Here is a 21,370-nt window from a genome sequence, read left to right as displayed (position 1 = left end):
CCCAATCACAGCGTGTGGCCTTGGACAAGCTCTCTAAGTCTCTTCAATGTAGTCTGGATTCGGGTTCTTCAGGGTCACCCACAGGCCCCACCTGAGAGTTCCCTGGGAGCTCTTCTGCCTGAATGCAGCTCTGCCAGGGGCTCCCTGCTCCCTTGGCTTTCTGCATCACCAAGAAGCATCTCCAGGAAGCCCCCCTGCCTCACTGAGCAATGCAAGTGATTTCCAATAGTACTGTTTGCTGAAGAACAAGGCAGGTCTTCCCAGACAAGGGGTACAACCCCCAGCCCTGTATCCTTCTTAGCCCGAGGACCCAGGGCTGATTCCCACCCACCTATGGTCCCTGCTCTTCCAACCTGGAGCTGGTCTGAGCAGGTATGGCATAAAAATGTTTCAGGCACTTTTTATTTCACACAGCTTGTGGGGTGCCTCCCAGACCTGTGGTCATGTGTCCGGAGAGTGAGCTGAGCCTGAGAGAGGAGGAGCCCCACTTCGGATGTCAGATCCCAGGCTGTCACCATTGACCTGTGGGGACAGGAAACCCCAGACCTTGACCTCCTGGCCCATGACTGGTCCTGAGTTTTGGGCTCCTATTCTGCCACGTGGGCAGGCAGTGCCAAAGGGCAGCCTCCTTCAGCCTCCCGTGTCCAGAGTGATAGTCACGTTCCAGCCTCTCCTGGACCTGGGGCCTGCAGTGGGTCCCTGGGTGGGGGCCTCCTACCAGTTGTGCCTTGGCTCCGGCCAACAGCCTTGATCTCCACAGAAGCCCCAGTGCTCCCTTGAATGCACGGTGGTCAGGTGGCTGCTGGCCACACCAGAGAACAAGTTCCACACAGACTCGGAGCAGTCAGATGCTCCAAGGGCCCAAATGCCTCAGGTAGGGTCCTGGCCCTTGGACTGCCCCCGGAAGCATCTTTAGCATAGGTTTGAGCCTTGGAAGTGTGGCAGCCATGTGGGCTCTGCTCTGAAGACTCATGTCCAGGTTATGGGGAGATGCAAGGCATTAACATAAAAGTTTGTACATATACATATAAAAAACAATTTGGTCTTCTGTTAAGGCTGTTACAGTTTAAAGTTATGTAAACCACACACAAAGAAACAGTTAACAAACGTACAAAAGGGGAGGTGGGAAATGCCAGGCTGCCTGCCATGATTTGATGCTCTGGGCGAGTGCGTCTGAGACGTGGGGGCACAGCAAGGGCAGCCGGGCCTCGGCTGGCCTCCCCCTGCCTGGGGCTCTGCACTTGGGAGCTGGTGCCCACCTCGCATGGCTCTTGGAGCTTTTCATTCCGGATCCTTCTTGGAGAGCTGAATGCTGGCCCTGGAGCTCAGCACCAGCTCCAGCCGTCCTGGGACACGTGGCCTCTGGCAGCCATGGGCCCTCAGCCGTTGGCCTGGCCTGAGGTCGGGGGCAGGTAGTAGGTCGGGGGGTCTGAGTACCTCCGCTTGACCCCAGGAGGCTGGCTGTCCTCATCCAGGGGCTCTTGAGTGCCCTGTGCAGGCAGGGAAGCGCCAGGCGTGATGTACACGGAGTGCACCTGGTCTGGGCGGCGGGCAGGTGGCTCTCGACGCCGCACTGGGGCAGAAACTTCCTGGCCAGCTGATGCCCGCCCAGGAAGGTGGGAGGGCAGGCCAGGCGGGAGCTTGATGTTGGCTGTGGGCATGATGGGGGTCCGGCGGGGGGTCTTCACTCTGACCGTCATGAAGGACGACGGCCGTCGTCGTGGAGGGGCGGCCACCACAGGGAGGGGGCTTGGGGCGGGCACAGTGGGGTGGGGGAGAGCAGGCGCGGGGGGCCCTTTTGAGAGACAGACGTCAGGGTTACTGCAGCTTCAGGGTTGGTACACGGACCTGTACCCTTGGGCCTGCCAGGGGTGGACATGGGAAGGAAAGAAGCAGACGCTACCTTAATACTGACCTTCCAAGGCCCCCCGCCCGGCCCGCTCTTCCAACAGGCTCTCGGTGCTGGCTGACGTCTCTGAGTCCAGGTTCTCCTCGTCGGAGCCCCGAGGGTCCAGCTCGGGCAGCCGGTAGGTGATGTCCTCCCTGGAGGTGAGGGGATGACAGGTGTCGAAGACTGTACCCACGAGGACAGACCACCCCACGGAAAATGCCAGGCACTTAGGGGACAGAGCAGGCCATCCTAGTCCTGGATGGGACTCCCCGCCCCCAGCACTCCCTACCCCAAAAGCACTTCTGACCCAAAATGGCCCCGACCCAGTGAAGCTCATGGGAGGTATGTGCCATTTTGCTGAGGGAAGCCGAGCAGCTGCCCTAATAATGACCTAGTGACAGGCTCCTAGGAGTCCCAGGGCCTTTGTACACATTGTTTGCTCCGCCTGGGGCACCCTCGCCTATTCCTACAACTATGGTGGCCGACTGGCCCGGGTCACGTCTGTTCTGGCAGGATTTTTTCATAGCACCCTCCTTCACGCTCGTGTTTTGACTACAGAATAGATCAGTCAGTCACCCAAGCTAAGACCAACTTCAAGACAAAGTCTGGGCCCCACTCGCTGGTTGCTGCTCCCATCTCTGCAGTCGAGCACAGGGTTTAAACAGAGCCCCAGGCTGTGCTCTCGGAAAGCAGGGTCCCGTGGGGCAGGTGCTGCATGACGGGACGGAGCCCAGCCAGTCCTAATGGCCAGGCCCCCTGCAGCAGAGAGGCCCGAGGATGCAGGCCGGACAGCGTGGCTGAGGGCAGAAAGGAGACGGAGGGACACTTGCTTCTCCTCCTTGATGGACTGGATCCTCTCCATGAGGATCTCCTTCTCGCGGTCCTCGTCGCCGCCAGCCACCGCCGCCTCCTCCGGCAACCCTTCCAGGCTCCCCCTGCCACTGCTTGCTTTGGGGCTCTTGTTCTGTAACAGAGAGGCCGAGGGTCTGGCCAGCCCTGGGGCAGGTGAAGCCAGCGCTGGGGGGTGATGAGAGGGTGTGAGTGGCTCTCAGGGAGGTTAGTTGTGCTGCAGACGGCTGCGCTCAGTGAGGCCTCTGCAGGGGTCACAGGGGACTGAGGGGCTGGTGCTCAGCTGATTAGTCATCCTTGGGACTGGAGGGCAGCAGGCAGTGGGCCTCCCCAGGCATGCACCTCTGCAGGATTGGGACATGCTCCATCTATACTACGGGGACCCAGGGGGGGCCAGGGGAACCCTAGAATGCACCTACACCAGGAGACATGCAGGGCATGCCTGTGAAACATACATACCAGGACCCCCTCATAGGGAGATGAAAACCCCAGTTTGAGAGGCCATGGCTGGGGGAGAGATGAACAGAGGGTGACCACACGAGGCCGTGAACATGATACAGGTGCAAGTCACGGGCACCGACTTTGAGGGGACAATGCCAGGGTCCTCCTAGAACCCAGGATCCTCCCACCTCCCTACCCCCGACTGTGGGAACACTTCCCTGTGGGTGGGACCCAGGTCAGCAAGGGAGGAGGCTGGTGGATGACCCGAAACACCACCAAGTGAGTGACAGGTTGCCTACTGCCTTCCAAGGGGCAGGTGGCTGTGGCTGAGTGAGGGCTATGACCATTTGGCCACGGTGAAGAGTCAAAACCCTGACCAGTTCACCTGTGGCCAAGGGGGCGTGGGAATGCTGGTTGAGAAGTGAGACCCCACCCCTGCCACCCATGAGGCCAAGCCCTGACACCCAAGCCACTAGGCGGTGCCCACCCAGACCACGCCCCCAGAGCCCTGCCTCCTGGCAGCTCCCACCAGACCCGCCCACACACGGCCCCCCTTCACTCCTGCCCCTCAGGTAGCTTCCCACCCACCTGACCATGCCCCCACTACACAGACCCTGACAACGCCCCCTGGAGCCCCACTGGCTCCACTCACAAGGCCCATCCAAATAAAGTCCCACCCCAGAGGCTCTATCCCACTAACCCAGACCCTGCCCACTGACACCACACCGCTTGGCAACTCCCACCAAGACCCCACCCCGAGGCCCTACCCCCACGCAAGAAGCTCACAGTGTTCTGTCGCAAGAGCGACAGCCTGCGGAAGGCGATGCTCTCGGCGGCCTCCAGCTGGTTGATTTCCTCCATCTTTACCTTGTACTTCCGCATCTGTTCCTTGATCAGCATCTCCACGCACCTGCGGAGAAGGCAACTCAGTCACCGCCCCAGCAATGGCTGGTGTGGGGACCCCCCATCTAGGGAGGTGGTGGTGGGGGACTAGGGCAGAGTGGCCAGAAGACAGACCCAGAGACCATGCAGAGCAACGGCTGCGGCTGGGGCTCCACCTCCCTCACTGTGTGACCTCGGGCGACTCATTCTACCTCTCTGAGCCCCAGTCTCTGAATGAGCTTCCTTGTTTGGAGGAGGAAGTACAGTGGCAGGGATCAAAGCGACCTGACCCTCAGTCACCCTGTAGAGTAGGAAGGTGCGTGCCTCACACAGAAGTACGGGGCACAGCAGGGCTGGGCGGCTTGTGCTAGGGACTGTGGGCAGCCAGCCCCAAGGGCTCTGGAAGGCATGCTGTGACCTGCAGCACATCTGCTTAGTGGTCAGCACCAGGCGACACTCAGCCTGCAGGGTCACTGTGTGGGGGGATCTGGCCTGGATGGAGAGGCAGCCACAACTCAGGTTTCCCATCATGACCACATAAGGAAAAAGGGGCCAAAGAACATGCCAAAAGCGGCTGGAAGCAAATCTGGCGGTACGACCTAAACAATGTCCTTGTGGTGACTAATGTCCGATTACTTCCTTCCACGTTCTTTTGAAGAACATTCTGAGAACTTTTGACAGTTGCTCAGAGGGAAGAAGAAACCTCCAGATAATTGTTTGTTTGCCACTGTTGACCAGAGGCTGGGAATATGAGGGCTCACTGTCCACCCCTAACCCTTCAACTGGACAGGAAAGCTTCTTCATCTCTTTTTTGGTTCTTCAGCCTCAGGAGAACTCAGAAGCGACGCCCTTGCTGCTTGAGGAGGGATGCTGTGGGGGCCCTGTGGGGCCTGGCACTCACGTGGTGATCTTGAGGACGTCCTTCATGCTGGTCAGCGGGTCTGAGTTGTCGGGGCAACGCAGGAGGCAGGGCGCGAAGATGATGGCCAGAGCACTGGGCGACATGCGGTTCACGTCCTCGAGTAGGGCCACCCTGCACGGCGAACAGCATTTAGCGGGTGGCCGGGGAGCTCCAAGACCGGAGTCCAGAGCCCTGGGGTTGCTTTGGGCAAAGTGTCCCCACTGCTGCCTGGAGGTGAGCAATGCTCACTTCCACAGGGCAGAGAGGCACCATGGAGGAGCTGGTCCCCTCCCAGACCCCCCAGCATGGGTCTGCGGCCTGGTGCAGAACAAGAGAGTACTCCTCGGGGCCCCACCCCACAGTGAGTGGGTGGTGGACACTTGCTTGACCAGGTGGAAGATGAGCCGCTCCAGGGAGTTGTGGTTGGCCTCAGGCAGGTGCTCCAGGACAGTGTAGATGGCGGCCAGCTGCTCCTGCTTCTCTGGCAGCTCTAGGAGAGCCCAGGGCATCAGTTCCCTATTGCCTCGGCCCTGACATGCCCCAGGGCATAGGGGAGCCTCCTGCTGTGGGGGCTGGAACGGGCATGTGGCAAAAATGCAGGACCACAGAGGGCTCCCGGCCTCCCATGTAGGCTGGGGACCCATACTCTGCTGGCTTGAGGCTTAGTTTTCAGCTGTGACAAAGTCATCCCACCTCCCTGGATGGTCACAGCAAACACTTGTGGCTCCAGTCCCTGACCTTGAACATCTGCCTACCCTCGCTGTGACCATGGGACTCACCAACAGCTCGGAGAAAGTCACCATACTGGGCGAAGGTCATAAGGGGCTCGGGCAGCTCGCGCAGCCACTGCTTGAGCACCCCGGTGATGGCGTGGATGGGGAAGTTCTCCAGCTTGACTGCTGTGGGGTCTGTGTGAATGGTGGGCAGAGCCAGTGAGGGAAGTACAGGCAGGAGGGCTGGGCCTGCAGACAGCCTGTCTGCCCTGGACACCTGCTTTCCTGCAGGTCCTTCCTCCCACAGCACCCACCTGTCTGCAGTGCCTGCCGGAGCTCCCGCGTGCGGTTGGCAGCGCCTGACTTGCGGTAGAGGCCCTCGGTGTAGAGGCCGTGCATTTCCACGTGTTCTAGAAGCTTCTCTAGCACGACGGGCACCGAGGCCTTGTCACTAGTCAGGCTGTCCACACACACGCCAAAGTGGCCTGGCTCAGCGCCTGGCTCACTCTGCAACACCAGGGGGGTAGAGTTAGGCCTGGGCCCATTGTCCCCTTAGCCATCCCTTCCCTCTCTGCCTCTTAGAGCTGCTGGTCTGGCTCCTGCTGAAACCCCAGCACTTGGGACCCCGTCTCCCTTGTGCAGAGTAGACGGGCCCTCCACCCGGAGGACAGAGGAGTGGGGCTGGGGGTCTGAGATGCACACACAAGCCCAACCCCTGCCCTGGGGCACCTCCAGGGCCTCCAACAGAACTGGGGTGCACTCTACTGTGGGTCAGCCCCTCCTGCTGGCTCCCTGTTCCTGCCTGACCCCCGACCTTGGCATTGTACTGTGGAGACTCATTTCTCAGGATGGCCTCCCCCCAGGTGTCATTGTGGAAGGTTCCTGGCTTCAGCGGGCTCACCTTCTTTCCACACGTGTAGGAGCAGCAGGTCTGGATCTTGTGCATGCACTTCTTGTGACAGGTCATCTTACACACTAGGAGACCAATGGGGGAGGGGGCAGGGCGTCACAGAGGTGTCTGGGACCCAGGTTCCTGTGGCTGCTTGCTCTGATGGCTGGGGGCCCACCAATCAGTTTCTAAACCTGAGTCCTGCGAATCTCCGCTGATTCCCAGGTGAGGGAGCCATATAGGCAGGTCATAGCTGGGTCCTCTTAGTGGCTTCAGGAGCAGCCTGGCTGGCAGGACAGGGGGCAGGAGTCTGGGGAGCCTGGGTCTGGGTCCTGCGGGGAGGTGGCCCTGGGGCCTTGGCCCATGACAGCAGCAGGAGTGATGCTTTCGTCCTTTCCAACCACATGGCCCCCAGTCTGTCTAGCTGAGGTCACACATGGAGAGGGAAAATCAGCTACAACAAAAAGGAGGGGGTATCTGGGTGTCTTCGCCTCAACACACTGACACTGCTGGGGACTGATGATAGACATGGGGTGGTGGGCTGCTCCTTGCACAGGGGCCAAAAAGTAGGAAACTCTGGGCCAAAAAAAGAGCCAGGCTCAGCAGGCTGTGGTGGGAATCACAAGGCTCGAGGCTGCACGGCCTGGCCTGGGCCTCGTCGCGCTGGCGGGGTCGTTCTGGGCTGAGCCCCTCTCCCTGGGTCCTGGTGGGGGTTGACAGGCTTGGCCTGGCATGTGGGGGAGGGACTACGGGGGCCCGGGGAGGGGCTGGCAGCCCAGACAGTGCAGGTAGGCAGTGTGTACAAAGCCTGGAGGTAGGACATAGGGTGACTTTTCCAGGGGAGGGGAGGGTGCAGAGATGGGTGGGGGCCTCAGGTCCACTGAGAACAGGGCTCTGCCCCAGAGTGACAGTTGGTGGGGTGGTTAGTTTGAGTGAGATGGGGCTGGGGCAGTGTTCCAGAAAGATCTGCCTTGTGGCTGGGGGTAAAGGCCCTGCTGCACAGCAGGGGGTCAGGGACATGGTTTGGGGGGGCCAAGGGGTATGGTGAGGGGTCAGGGGGCATGGTGGGGAGGCTGGTGGGGGGTCTGCTAGGAGGTCAGGAGGTACAGTGGGGGCCGGGGCACAGGGGCACTCACCATTGCAGAGCAGGGCCTTGTCCATGAGCCAGATGTAGGAGAGACACTGCTCGCATGACTGGGGGATGCTCACCTGGTAGCTGATGAACACATGCCCATTGTGCTGCTGGACCTGTAGGGCCACGAGGAAGGTGGGAGCTGGGGTTGGGGAGCAGTTCCCCACGGGCTTGCCATGCTGTGGGTGTGGAGAGTGGGGCAGGGACGGAGGGGTGCCTGGCACAGATGCAGTCTGCAGCAACTCAGGGCCTGGACGCCCCTCCCTCCCACCTGGGGGTTCCTGGGGGCTGGGTGGGGACACACACACACACACACACACGGCATGCTCACACACATGCACAGGTGTGCTTGCGTGCTCACACATGCAGCGTCATGCACACAGGCACCTGCAAACATACTCACAGCACGCTCCTGCTTCCGCTTCTTCTTCTGAGCCTTGCTCTGCTGCAAGGGAGCACAACACAAAGGTAAGGTCTGGGTGGGCCCGGCATGGCCCTGCCCGTGCTGGCCTGCCCCCTGCTGAGTGGCCCCACCCACCTTGGGCTGCTCGAAATCATTTTTATGCCCGCGGGTAAACTCATCCAGAAGCGACTGGAAGAGGTTCAGGACAAGATTGGGGTCTTTCTCGCCACGCTCGGCAGCCAGGTTGCTCACAACGATCTGGTAGTTCTCCATCAGGTCCTTGTAGCCTACATGGATCTTCCCGTTCTGTGGGGGATGAAAGGCATGACCCGCAGGGAGTCAGACGGGGGTGGAGGCGCCTGGAGGGGGCATGGCGATGGCTGTGGAGCTTCCTGAGGGCTGGGGGCTGCACGTACCGGGACGGAGTACATGGTTTTGAGGTTGCTCCTGAACTTCTCGGTGGCTTCAATGAATAAGCCCTCGATGGGAGTCTTCTGGGAACGCAGGTCATTTATCTGGAGAGGGAGGGACAGATGTCTGACCCTGAATGGCCTCCAGAGGAACATCTGACTGGTCAGTCACCTCTCTGCCTTGTCCCAAGTTTCCTGCCTTTCTCTGGGCTGGCAGGAAAATATCCAGGCCCTCTGGCCAAGCCTGGTCTCTCCAATCCCTGCAGCTCGGATTAGAACTCCTGATGCTGGGGGCTCGATCATCCAATGTGAGATACTGTTGCCCACCAGATGCCAGGAGCACTCCAGGTGTGACAACCAAAAATGTCTGCATACATAGCCAAGTGTCCCCTGGGGGCAGAAGTATCCTGGTTAAGGACAGCTGCTGGTGTGGCTGGATCCCTTCCTGCTGCCTTACACAGAGGCTCAATGCTAGGCCACGCCCGCAGTGCACACCACAGCGCATTTATCTCCACGGTACACACTAAGTGCTCAATCAGTGCCTAGCACAAGACCCACTGACTTCGGTAAAAGCGTATTCTAAATAAAATAAGAAATCCACAGCCACACCACAGCCGAGCCACAGCGTGGCCGCAGGGCCTCCAGGCAGCGGGTGTTTCTAGGAAGGTTATTTGGATTCCTGGTGCTTCTGTTTCCTCCGGTGCACAGGAAAGTGGGGCAGTCACCTCCTAGGGGTGCTGTGACGCGACACACAGGTAAATGTCTTCAGATAGTAGATTTCAGTCTTCCTAGATAGAAGCTGCAGGATAAAATGGACCTGCCTGGTGCCCAGCCTGCCCACACAGATGTGCACACACATGTGCGTGCGCTGAATCCAGTACAGGCCATAAACCCTTGCCCAAGGCCATTGGGACAGGCACGTTCCAGAATCAAATGCTTTGGATGGAGCTTGGTTCCACGATTCTGTAGCCTCTGTGATTAAGACCCACTGACATTGCAACAAAATGTAAATGTCTGTGTTGAGTAGGATGAACGAGGCGACAAAATGGTCCCACGTGAGCCCAGGCCGTGTTTTTACAGAAAATGAGCTGATGCAAACTTAGGAAGAAGCCTCTGGTTTCTGCAACTTTCTGTTCCCAGCCAACTGAGGGCTGTGGCGTGGTGGCTCAGAAAACTGCCAGGCTGCGACAGCCCTTCTGTGCGTCCCCACACCCACCCACTGCCATACCTGTCCCCTGGCCAACCCACCTTGTTGAGCAGGAACTCGTCCAGGTACTTGAGCTCGTTTGCGTTGGTGATCTTGCGGAATACTGACTCCCGCCATTTCTCTGACACTGTGATTTTGCCAATCTTGAGATTCCGGTTCTTTTTCCCTTTGCCTCCTGGCTCCTTGGTGTGCTTCTCACCCATGGCATGGCGGTGCTGGTGGCTGGAGGGGACTGAGGGGGAGGAGGAGCGGCTGGTCACAGTGGGTTCTGGGGAGGGATGCTGGTGGGCTCTGAGGGGCGGAGTCACAAATGCAGAGACCCGGGACCCCCATGGCCACATGCCAGGATCCTCAGCCAGAGAGTGCTCCCAGGGCACTGGGACCGGCCCTGAAGCCTTGTGCCCAAGGCCTGACCTGGGGACCGTGCCCATCCCCAGGGGCCCTGGTGGCTCTGCCGTCCATCCTGAGACTGTGGGCAACCAACCTTCTGGATTCTTCTTCATGGTAGCAGCTTCCAGAATAATGTTCCCAGGTATGGCATTCTCCATCTCCTCCACGCCCTCTAGATTGTACTTTTTATCCTTGTTTTTATGCAGGAAAAGCCTCTTAAATGTAGATCTGTAGGAGAAAGTAAGGGGTTCCATTTAAACCTCGGGAAGTGAAAATGACTGAGAGGCTGCCAAAAGGGCCATCTCACTGTGAAGAGAGAAATAATGCTTGGTTACTGATGGAATGGAGTGCTACTGAAAATGAGGTCTCTGTGTGTGAGTTTGGCAGGGGGTTAGAAAAAGATGCTGAGCAGATACCATAGCATGGCCTGTCATATAAAAAAGAAACGACCCTTTGCTCCCTTCATGTGTTTTTGTGGGCACAAGGTTGGAGAAATCAGAATAAATGCCAACTTGTGTGCTGTGGCTACTGGGTGCACAGTGGGGTAGACAGTGGGCCCTGAAGAGATGTGTCCACGACTACCCATCAGCCTCTTATTTAGGAAAAGGGTCTTGGGGATGTGACTAAGTCCCATGGTCAGAACGCATGTGTCCCCTCCAACTTCACAGGTGGGAGAGTAACCCCAGTGTGACTGTGTCAGGATGAGGGGCTTGTGGGAGGTGATGAGGTCCTGAGGGTGGAGCCCCCACAATGGGATCAGTGCCCTTATGAAAGAGAACTCAGGCTGGCCCCTCACCCCTCCCACCCCATGAGGATGCAGCCAGAAGGTGGCATCTATGAAGCAGGAAGTGGCCCCCACCAGACACTGGTGCCTCCAGAACTGTGAGAAATAAATGTTTGTTGTTTAAGCCACTTGGTCTTTGGTATTTTTGTCATAGCGGCCCGAATGTACTAAGCCACCAAGCGAAGGACTTCGAGGTGAGAGCCTCATGGATCACATAGGTCCTAAATCCAGGACAAGGTTCCTTATAAGAGACAGAAAAAGAAGGCACAGAGGAGAACAGAACGTCCTGTGGGCGTGGAGGCAGAGACTGGGTGACGCGAACACGAACCGGGAACCGGAGCCTTCTGGAGCCCCCAGAAGCTACAAGAGGTGGGAAGACTTCCCCAGGGCTTTCCGAGGGAGCGCGGCCCCGCCCACACCTGGACTCACGGCCGCCAGAGGGGGGAGAGAGCGGACCGCTGCTGTCCCAGCCACCTGGTTACGGTGCTCAGTCTGGTTGGGCCCCCTGTCTCTGTACCAGGACCCAGGCCGCCCTGTCTCATGGCTCCTGTCTGCTCTGAGATGCAAGCAGCTCTAGGATGTCTGCAGGGGCTTTCTGGGGACAGAGTTTTTTCTACCCAAGGACCCAGGAAGGGTTCTAGCAGTGGATGGGGGAGCCGGGAGTTGGTTTTGATTCTGTAAAAAGCTTAACACCACAGAGAAGACAAGTAGTGATTCTATAGCATCTCACTACGCTGATGGACAGTGACTGTAATGGGGTGTGTGGGGGGCCTAGAGGATGCGACCCAGGTTGGCTCTGGGCTTCAGTGGGATGAGGCCGTGCTGGTGCTCCAGGAGGTCATGACCCTTGAGGAGGTCACCACCTGGGTTCTGGGTGGGAGCTCCCATCTTGGAACTGCTACTGAACAAACACCTGCCCAGCAGTGTTTTGCAAACACCATGGGTGTAGGAGACCAGACTGCTGTGAGGCTGGAGCCTTGGCAGGGACCCTCGGCATCCTCGGGTGGCCGAAGCTCAGCCCCAAACTCCACACTTACTTAGAGTCGGCCTGGGGGCCTGGGGACAGCCCTGAGTCTGTGCCAGCAGATGCATCTCCTGACTTCTTCTTCTGAACGGCCTGCTTCTTTGTGCCCTGCCGCCCGTCCACAGTTTCCATACAAGGCTGCAAGAGACCAGGGCTGCGTGAGCAAAAGCAGGCAGGCCTCACTGGAGGGATAGCAAAGCGGGGATTTCCCAGTCACCCTGCACTCTATCCGCCAGCTTCCCTGCTCTTTCAAGCTGTCCTTGCGTAGAGCCTGGGTGGCCAGAGTGGAAGTGAGCTGGGGCCCTGACGGATGGGAGCAGCAGCCTGGAACTTTACCTGTGTCTTGGTCTGGGTTGGGGATGGCAGGAGCTTAGAGATGTCACTCGTGGAGAAGGAGATACGCCTTTCCCTGTGAGATCACAGAAATGAGGCTTTTATCAATGGCAGCAGGTTAGCAGACTGTTTCGGTTGTCCTGACTTGGGGAGGAGTGAGGTGCTCCAGGCATCTCAAGGGTGGAGACCGAGGGTGCTGCTCTGCACCCACAGGGCCTGGGGTGGCCCCACTGCAGAGAGCAAGCCAGGCCCAGGTGTCAGCTACTTGTTTCTCTGACTCTTCTTTCCTTTGGCCAAGCAGCTCTCTTGGAGAAGGGCTGGGGACTCAGGGTCACCGGTATTTAGCTAACAGCATATTGAGAGTTGGCCCCTGTCTCCTTCAACTCCTGGATGAGTGTAATCACTCCTGCTCATTGGTGAGAAAGCTGAGGCCCAAGTGGGCAGGGGAGTGGGGATGCTGGGTATGCACGGCCTGTTCTGGTGGGGGACTCAGGGTCCCAGCTAGGCCCCTTGCAGGTGCCTCATTGTCACCCTCCCCACCCCCCAGACTTGCACCTTCTTTCCTCGGGGCTCTCACACACCTGAGGTCAGCTTTTGGGCACAGAACTGCTCATCTGTTTTTGGGGATGCATGGCATTGTCCCTGTCCTTGGGCTCTGTGTCACCCTGCCCACCCCAGCCTGGCACCCACAGTGCTGGGACAAAGAAGGGCTTACTCTGTCGGTGTGAGGGCGGTGCTAGGGGCCCAGTGCCGCTCGCTGAGGTCTAGGGACTGGCTTAGCATGGTGCTGGAAGCAGCAGCCATCAGCTTCCTGCCCCTCCACAGCTCCACGGCGCTGGCCAGCCGCTCTGAGTCCGGGTCCCGGTACCGCTGGATCTGGGTAGAGCCTCCAGGGCTCTCGGGCTTGTCCTGTGTGCTCAGGTCACTGCCCAGCTCACTCTTGTCCTTGGGAGTCTCGGGAGTGGTGGCCAAGGTCTCGGGGGTACCGTCCAGGGTCAGGCTGGGTGGCCGCTCCCTGTGGCTGGGGCTCAGGCTCCCATCCTGGGGAACCTTTGGAGTTTCTCTGGAGACCTGGCTGACTGGCACGACTTGCAGCGCTTCCTCGAGCTGCATTTCAGAAGCATCCTCCATCTCTGGCCCTGCATCTGAAGGGGATTCTTCTTCTCTGCCCTCCTTTCTGTCTTCCAGGAGGCTCTCTTCTGGCTCTGGGATGGCCCTTCCAGAAAGTTCTCTGAGGGTGTGCTCGTCCTGATAGGACTGGATGTGTTTGTTCTGGAGCTTCACGTGCTCCAGCCCTCTCTGCCGCCGAGATTCCCGCTTCTCCCGGCTGCTGGGCACCTTCTCGTGGCTCTCCGCTGCACTTTTCTGGGGTGGGAGAGCCTTCTCCAGGCTGGGGACCACCCCCTCTGGTTGGGCGCTCTCTGCCAGGGGCTCACTGCTCGGCTGCATCTTGGGCTTTGGCGGATCCAGTGCCGAATGCTTGCTGTCCTCTGACGGTTCCGGGCCCTGCCCGGGTACCTGCTCTTGCCTGGCTGCCTGGCCCGGCCTGCCCTCTGCAGCTTCTTCCCTCAAGGCTTGCTGGCCTTCCCGCTCCTTTTCTTCTGCCTTCTGCTTCTCCGCGACCATCTTGTTGAAGCTGGTGTGAGAAAGCAAAGTGGGTAGATCCAGGAACAAATGTGCAGGCCACCTTCAGAATCCACCCATGGGGTCGGAGACCCCTGTGCCACCGGTGCAATGGGGTCTGCGCTCTGACTCTGCCGAGTGGCAGACCGCAGCCCTTAGAGAGACTTCTAGAAGGGTAAAACGTCCCTAGCCAGGAAAAGGGGATAGAGGAGTGGCCCCTTATCACCACGGCCCTCTCCACCCTGGTTCTGCCTAGCTGGCTCAGGGGGACCTTCGTTAGGTCTGTTTGGGGAAGAATCAAAGCCCCTGAATTCCTCTGGGGTCCCTGGCCCAGCATGCCCAAGCTTCGTATGTGAGCACGCGGTGAGGGGAACCTATGTGGGCTGGTCCTGGTAGCCTGAACCCTCTGCCTCCGAATCCAGGTGCTCCACTGACCAGCTCAGGACAGATGGGTGCAGTGTGTGTGTGGGGTGTCCCTCAGGGAGTCTACGTGTGGCCAGTGGGTAAACTGGTGCTGCATCTGCAGGTGCTACCCACCAGCCCCATAGGCCAGCTGGCTAGACTCCTGGCACCTGTCTCCGTGGGCTAGACCGTACCCGGGGCAGCTCCCGGGTGAGCTGAATGCTCCGGGTTGGGTTGAGGGATTTGCTCTGCGCACCTCTTGCGCTGCAGGTGCCCCCGGCAGAGGCTCTGCAGGTGGATGATGCCCCATCTCTGGCGCTGGTAGGCCATCCGCTGCTGGTAGCCCCTCCATGCAGCCTGGAGGTACACGGCCGCCTGTGTCCTCTCCAGTGACCATCGGACGCGGTAGGACCGCCAGCTGGCCTGAGGGTGGGGCAGGCACTCAGGGGCTGGGCATGGTGACCCTGTCTGCCCCCAGCCCAGCCAGGTGGGGCCTACGCAGTACCTGGATGGTGACAGCCGCCCTCCTCATCTGAAGAAAGTGCCGGCGTTCCAGCACCATCCGGAACCAGCTCTGCAGGAGCAGGATCTTCCGAACGACCTCCTGGTGCAGTGTCTCCTGGAGGGCCTGCCGCTCCGTCTCCTTCAGAAAAACCTGGAGGGCATGGGCACAGGGGTGGAGGGGTGGGAATCCTGTGCCCGGGAGGCCCTTTTTTAAATTTACTGAGATATAAGTCCTGTTACATGAAAGTCACCTTTATAAGGTGAACAATTCAGTGGCACTTGGTGTAGTCCCAATGTTCCAGAACATCCTATCCCCACGAAAGGAAACCCCACCCCAACGAGCAGTCATTCACCCTCCCCCAGGCAACCACTGATCTGCTTTCTGTGTCTATGGATTTCATGGATGTTTCATGTAAGCAGAATCCTACAACATGTGACCTTTTATGTCTGGCTTCTTTCTCTCAACATGTTGTTGAGGTCTGGGCACATCGCAGTATACACAAGGCTGAGTATGAATAATGCTCCAGTACACGAATGGCCCACATGTTGTTTATCCATTCATCTGATGATAGATACAAGGCATGTTTAGTTTTTGCCGACTGTGACTAGTGCTGCTATGAAGCTGTGTGTACGAGGACTTGTTAGGATACCTGTTTGCAGGCATCTTGAATTTGCACCTAGGAATGGAACTGCTGGGTCATGGTAACTCTGTGGTTCGCTTGTTGGGGGGCTGTGAGGAGATTTTTTATGTCAGGTAAAGCCCTAAAGGAGAGCTGACTTTAGCGTCGGTGGCACCCCGACAACAAGATTCAAATAACACATACCTGGAGGTGGAGATGGCTTTGGGAGGGGAAAGGAAGGAAGCAAACATACTGGTAGGTATTACAGAGGTTACACTCTGGGGCCTCTCCTAAGCTATGTGTGAGAAAATGGGAAACAGGCCTGAACCTGACTGCTCGGTGCACCCTTCTGCCTTCTCACAAGAAAATGTGCTGCGCCCCCAGAAACATATTTCCTCAACAGAGCTCCTTATTTTTCAGTGCATGGCTCTGGGTCTTGGGCCACGAGAGGACCTGGGTGCAGTGGGAGGCAGAGTGTGGTGGGTCTGCAGCTGCCCCAAGGCTGTGGGTCTGCTGACCTTGGTCTTCCCAATCTGGTAGTTCCTCTTGTCCACGTTCATCTTCTCTAGCAGGGTAGAGATGACCTCCCGGCAGGGCTGGGCATTCTTGGGCAGAAGCACCTGGAACTGCTCTATGAAATCCTAGGTGATTGTGGCCGAGAAAAGAGAATCCACGTGAGCATTTCTGCCACCAGAAGGGACATGGTACCAGCAACACCTTAGTCAAGCTGAGTTTCTAAAGCTGAAACTTAGCTTAACATGAAGGGCACTGACAGAGCTAAAACCTCGGACTCTGAAACAGCCTAAAGCTGCAGAGAGACTGCTGCAGATGTGGAGCACCGGATGGTCGGTTAGGTGGCAAGTGGCTATTGATGGCTGGGTGCTGGCATTGTTGGGGGTGGCCTTGGGGCACCCCCAGTCTGTGGCTTGTTAGAGGCCTGGATCATAGCTGGAGGTACACACCATTTACGTCAACAACTATGTCAAATTTTTAAGAGCCAAGAGGAAGACACATTGGCATTTTCTCTCTTTTCTGTAATTCTGTCTACCCTCTTTCTACAGGGTCAGAAAGATATTTCCGTTCTGCGGGTGAGAAAATGGAGGCATGCCATGATGAAGACATTTCCCTGGGGCCATATGGGGAAAAGCTTGAACAGGGACCGGGTGCCACCACCCCTGGTGCCAGGCCCAGTGCTCTCTTAAGCACCACACAAGTGGTGTCAGCTTGTGGCATGAGTCAGGGCTACTCAACCTGGGCCATGCTGACCACCATGCATGTGTGGCAATGTCTGGAGACAGCTTGAGTTCTTACAAGTGTGTGTGTGTGTGCGCGCGCGTGCACATGATAATGCACGGGGTGGTACCCGTAGCAAAGAATGACCAGGCTTCAAATGTCAATGGTCCCTGCTGTGTTTGAGAAAATGCCCTAGCAATTTGCCCATCACCATTTTGAGGTCAGTTAACAGTCCTTTGTGTCTCTAGAAAGCCCAGAGAGCCACCTCTGGAGGTGTCGCCTGCCGGAGCCTCAGTTTCTGTATCTGGAAAATTGGAACCACGTCCCCTGGCTGCTGGTGGCAGAATAAAAGAGTTGGTATAAAATCATCTACCTTAGAAGGTGCTAGATAAAGGGCAGAGCCACGTAGGAACCTGCTTGTGCAATTCCCTCTGCTTGGTTCAGTTTGACACCTCTGTGTCCTCCAAGGCTTGGCTTGGGCCCAGCCACCTCTTCCGAGGACACTCACCCTGCCGACCCATGTCAAAGAACTCTGATTCAAATGCCAATGGTACTGGGGAGAAGCTCTGCTGTAAAGTAACTGTCCAGGTTCCTGTTGTAGGTTCTTCCCACCTGGAATGTGTACTTGGCGCTGTAGCCTGACCTCCGGATCCGCACGGTCTCCAGCATGCCTGTGTAGCGCAGCTGCTGCAGTACCAGCTCGTCATCAAAGCACAGCTCTTTCTGGAATGGGATGTGAACCATCAGGGCAGGTGCCCACTGCCAGATGCCTAAGCACGGGCTGCTGGGGTCAGGGAGCCACGGAATGAGGCCCCTGAGGATTCTGGCTAAGGCTGTGGTCTGGGTGCACACACGGGCCTGGCTGGTCTGGGGGATGTTCCCAGCGCGGCACCCACAGCTACCTGCGGATCCATCTTTCCTTGCTCCAGACATTCTTTTTGGAATAAAGAGACAGGGCTGCCTGGCAGTGATGCTTAAGGCATTCATCTCTTCTTGAAAATAGAGCATCTGATCTGCTCTGTTTCCTGGTGTCTGGGAGGCAGAGGCTGCTTCTTACTGCCTAACTGTGCCACGGAAGAATTACCTTTCTTTCACATTAGTGCCACGAAAAGTTATTTCCTAAGGGCCCCACCCCAAACATGCCCTGAGCTCCTACTCTGTGCCAGGCACTGGGGTTGGGAGGAAAACTAGGGATTCAGCAGAGAGAACACGGTCTGGGGGTGGGAGGCAGGTGCATGTGCGAATAGGGTGGATGCTGCCTGGGTCCCTGTGGGAGGTACTGCAGGAGGAGGACTCTGAGCTCAGTCCTGAGGGCTGAGGCGGGGACAGGCAGGTGAAGGCCCAGAGGAGGAGGGGGAGGCCAAGGGGCTGACAGGGGCACAGAGGGAGGCTTGTTGTTGGAGGGCCAAGGATGAGGAGGAGGTGCTGGAAATGAGGCTCCCGTGGTGTGCTTGGAGTTTGGAGCTCAGGGGGCCTGGACTCCATGCTAGGGGGTTATTTAAAGTGGACAGAGGGTGCCACATGAGGGTGTGGCAGTTGTACAACTGGGTGGCATCTGGTGAGCTCTCGGAGACCAGGAATGCTGCCCAATACCCGCCAACACCTAGGATGGCCCCCTGAGGCAAACAGTTATCTGGGGGCACAACCCCTGCCCAGAGCAGGTCTTGAGGGAGTGTTTCCTGAATTGTCCAAAGCTGTGTAAAAATCCCTGATAGAAGAAGGGGCCATCTGCTGCCAGAGGAAGAATGGAAGACAGAGAGCTTCTCTGAGGCTCTACTGGGGAACAGATACAGGAGGGTAGGTGGGAGAGCCCAGGACTCCAGGTCCTTGCCCAGGAGGCTGGAAGCTGGGGTATCTGATTGGGAGAAGCCAGGCTCTGGGGATCAGTGCAATGTCTCAGGAGAATAGGGGAGGGTGCGGGCAGGGAAATGGGAAGAGGAAAGAGAAATGCGGTGGTGAGCAAACAGAGCCCCCAGGAGCCCCTGCCTAGGCACCTACTCGTACCCAGAGGGGAGAGAGCAGAGCCTGAATGGCCCTCAGCAAAGTCCCTGAGGAGGCGGAATGACCAGTGGACCCCAGGTCTGAAGGAAGTCCGGCAGCAAGGGCTGAGCCTGCTGCTGGAGCCCCCAATGGAGCTCCAAGTCTTTCCAGAAACTTCCAGAGCAGCAGTGGGGCTCTGGGTTCCTGCTGCACAGCCTCAGCTCCTGCCCCACCTCTGCTACGTTCTCTGTCCTGGCTGACTTCAGGATGCATGTGAAGACTACCACGGACCTGAGCCTCCTTGAGCAAACCTTTTGGGGCCCCTCCACTTTTAGGTGATGTCTCTGCTCTTGGCCAGCCCCTGGGCCACCCTTGGTGCCTCCTGCTGACCCTGCTGCTGCCCCTACCCACAGCTCGCCAGTTACGGTTCCCGGAGCCTGTGTGAGCCTGTGGTTTCTTGAGGCCTCCTGGCTCCGTAGAGGATGCACCACACAGGGGCGCCCCCAGCTGAGCTGCAAGACAGGGGCCTTTACCTCCCTGAGGCAGAGAAGCCTCTTACCTTCTCAGCGTTTGAGCGGATGCAGCGGATGAAGAAGGGCTCTGCTTTCCCCAGGGTCTCCAGGAGCTTGTTAAGGGACGTCTGGGGCAAAAGAGAGAAGGCGCTGAGCTGGGGCCCCAAAGCAGCGCCCGTCAGTGGCATGGGACCCAGGTCACCCGTCGCTGCCAGTGTGCAGGGGTTGGTGCGTCTACACCAATGACTCGGGAGGTGCAGCCGGATGATCTCACCAGAGGCTGTGCTATCTCTGGGAGCCCCAAAGGGAGCTTTGGGGTCTCTGTGGCTGATTGCCACCATTTTTTCAGGGTCACCCCCAGCTCTTTTGTCTCAGGGAGAAGGTAGGGGTGGGACCAGAGAAACTTCTGGGAATTAAAAAATGTGTGTCAGCCTTAGACAGGACTAGATGTGGTGATTTTGGCCTCTGGCCTGTTGTTTCCAAAAAGGATTTGTGGGAGCTCCAAGGTAGGGTAATTGTAAAAAAGGTGAAAGTGGGAACAGAAGATTCAGACTGAGGAAAAATGAAAGGGACAAAAACACTAGTGGTGTCAACAGCTGTTAGGTTCCCTTAAAAAATTATCTTTGAGCTTCCTGGAGGCTAGGGAAAACGGGGAACATTGGCCAAGAACACAGCTCAGTGGTCAAGCTAACTAATATGCTAACTCGTTACTTTTTTAACTACGTGGTTCTCAACAGGCGTGATTCTGCCCCCCTCCCTCTCCTGGGGGTCTGTGGCAGTGTCTCCAGCCAGCTTTGCTTGTCACAACTGGAGGGTGCCCACACCTGAGGGCGAAAATCAGGGATCCCGCTCAGCACCCTGCAATGCACAAGGCGGCTCCCACCTCAGAGAATGGTCCAGCCTCAAGGTCAGGCCATGCCGAGGCCGTGCAGCCCCAGGACCAGGACTCGCTGGGTCGGCTTTGGCTAACTTAGACCAAGCCTAGTGCCACTTCCTGCCGCTCTGCCCACCTGGAACTGGGCGCTGATGCTCGGCGGCTTCTTCTTCTTGTGCAGGTGTAGCAGGGACTTGGTGGTCCGGTCGTGCAGGGTCATGCTGATGATCAGCTTCAGGGACTTGGAGTCCAGCAGATTCTAGGACAGACACACAGGGTCTGGCCTGCCCTCCTCAGGCCCCACTGGGCACCTGGAGACATCACAGACGTCCCCACAGCCAGGGCTATGTCCCCTGGGGTGGCAGCTCTTGGGACAGTGCTGCGGGAGGGCAGAGGTTGTGGGCCTGGTGGGCAGCAGGGGTGACCCTGGGCGGCATCCTGCACACGGGGCCAGCTCCCGGAGGATGGATTACAGCCTCTTTTGTGGCTGAGTGCCCAGAAGCCAAAGGCTACAGAGTGCCTTCCTCCCCTACACAGCAACAGAAGCGCTGAGTCCCGCCGCGCTTCTGTGTGCGCTTCTCCGGGGGGTCCTCCCACGCGTGCTGACCCTTAGTATCAGCTATGAAGGGGACTAGCGCTATCCTGTCTGTGGGCCAGACTGAGAAGATGTTCTTATTTTTGCAAATTTCATCTGTCTGCACTCTGTACTTGGAGAGCAGCCTGGGCACTGGGTGTGCTTTACCCAAGGCCAACTGCTGGGGTCTTGGCTGTCAGCAAGGCACAGCTGCCCCTTCCTGGTGAGACCACCCTGGCCGAAGGGCCTCCTTTCCCAGGAACGCTGTGTTCTGTCCCACCCTGGGGGGTGGCTTATACCTATAGGCCTGTGATACAGTGGTGGGACACAAGCACCGCATTGTCCCTGTGCAGGACAGTCCTGCCCCAATCCTAGCTGCTTCCTGACCCCTCAGGCTTCTCCTGGGAGTGCCCCTCAACACACGCCTGTCCCCTATCTCAGGCCCTGCTGCAAGTAAACTCAAAGACAGCTGCAAGTCACTGACATGAAAAATTATTTTTGGAGGGAATTGGGAGCTGGGGTGGGGAGGGATGACAGTGGGAGGAGGGAGGAACTAGAAAGCCGGGGAAGTTAAAATCCCGCCCCCGCCCCACCCCCATTTTCCAGAAGCCCCTTGAGGCAGGCTCTCTCAAGTGGGCAACAGCCAGGTGGCATTAGAGGGTTTCGCGAGCGTTTACCTTCGGAATGATCTGCTTTTGTTTGATACCTTTACTTTTCCTGTCAAAATATTAAAAATGGTTTTGTGAACACAAGGAACACATGCTGTCTGGATCTGGGTTAGTTTGGCAAGCTACGCCTG

At 57.9% G+C, this 21,370-nt stretch overlaps 1 protein-coding gene across 9 annotated transcripts in view; it reads right to left on the bottom strand.

The window, feature by feature from the left end:
- Positions 1–384: 384 nt before the first annotated feature.
- Positions 385–21,370, bottom strand: part of MYO9B (myosin IXB) — a 96,554-nt gene continuing 75,568 nt past the window's right edge. For 5 of the 9 annotated variants that reach the window (XM_073219940.1, XM_073219945.1, XM_073219944.1 and 2 more), the window contains 26 exons: positions 21,249–21,288; positions 20,134–20,256; positions 19,171–19,251; positions 17,244–17,354; positions 15,917–16,039; positions 14,780–14,929; positions 14,531–14,697; positions 12,965–13,885; positions 12,253–12,325; positions 11,930–12,054; positions 10,203–10,336; positions 9,760–9,950; positions 8,518–8,616; positions 8,237–8,407; positions 8,102–8,143; positions 7,703–7,814; positions 6,579–6,652; positions 5,992–6,184; positions 5,744–5,872; positions 5,349–5,454; positions 4,965–5,096; positions 3,968–4,091; positions 3,200–3,247; positions 2,718–2,855; positions 1,916–2,039; positions 385–1,795 (listed from right to left, as the gene is read on the bottom strand). In XM_073219940.1, coding sequence (XP_073076041.1) covers positions 1,380–1,795; positions 1,916–2,039; positions 2,718–2,855; positions 3,200–3,247; positions 3,968–4,091; positions 4,965–5,096; positions 5,349–5,454; positions 5,744–5,872; positions 5,992–6,184; positions 6,579–6,652; positions 7,703–7,814; positions 8,102–8,143; positions 8,237–8,407; positions 8,518–8,616; positions 9,760–9,950; positions 10,203–10,336; positions 11,930–12,054; positions 12,253–12,325; positions 12,965–13,885; positions 14,531–14,697; positions 14,780–14,929; positions 15,917–16,039; positions 17,244–17,354; positions 19,171–19,251; positions 20,134–20,256; positions 21,249–21,288 — 4,147 coding nt within the window. In that variant the 3' untranslated portion in view covers positions 385–1,379. Of the gene's footprint in view, positions 1,796–1,903; positions 2,040–2,717; positions 2,856–3,199; positions 3,248–3,967; positions 4,092–4,964; positions 5,097–5,348; positions 5,455–5,743; positions 5,873–5,991; positions 6,185–6,578; positions 6,653–7,702; positions 7,815–8,101; positions 8,144–8,236; positions 8,408–8,517; positions 8,617–9,759; positions 9,951–10,202; positions 10,337–11,929; positions 12,055–12,252; positions 12,326–12,964; positions 13,886–14,530; positions 14,698–14,779; positions 14,930–15,916; positions 16,040–17,243; positions 17,355–19,170; positions 19,252–20,133; positions 20,257–21,248; positions 21,289–21,370 lie in introns of all 9 variants that reach the window. The other 4 variants (XM_073219943.1, XM_073219946.1, XM_073219942.1 and 1 more) reach the window with 3 other exon arrangements.

This window comes from Manis javanica, chromosome 13 (assembly GCF_040802235.1).
Source record: "Manis javanica isolate MJ-LG chromosome 13, MJ_LKY, whole genome shotgun sequence".
NCBI lineage: Eukaryota > Metazoa > Chordata > Mammalia > Pholidota > Manidae > Manis > Manis javanica.
Note: the sequence above shows the minus strand (reverse complement) of the source record. Positions and strands in the feature narration are given on the sequence as shown.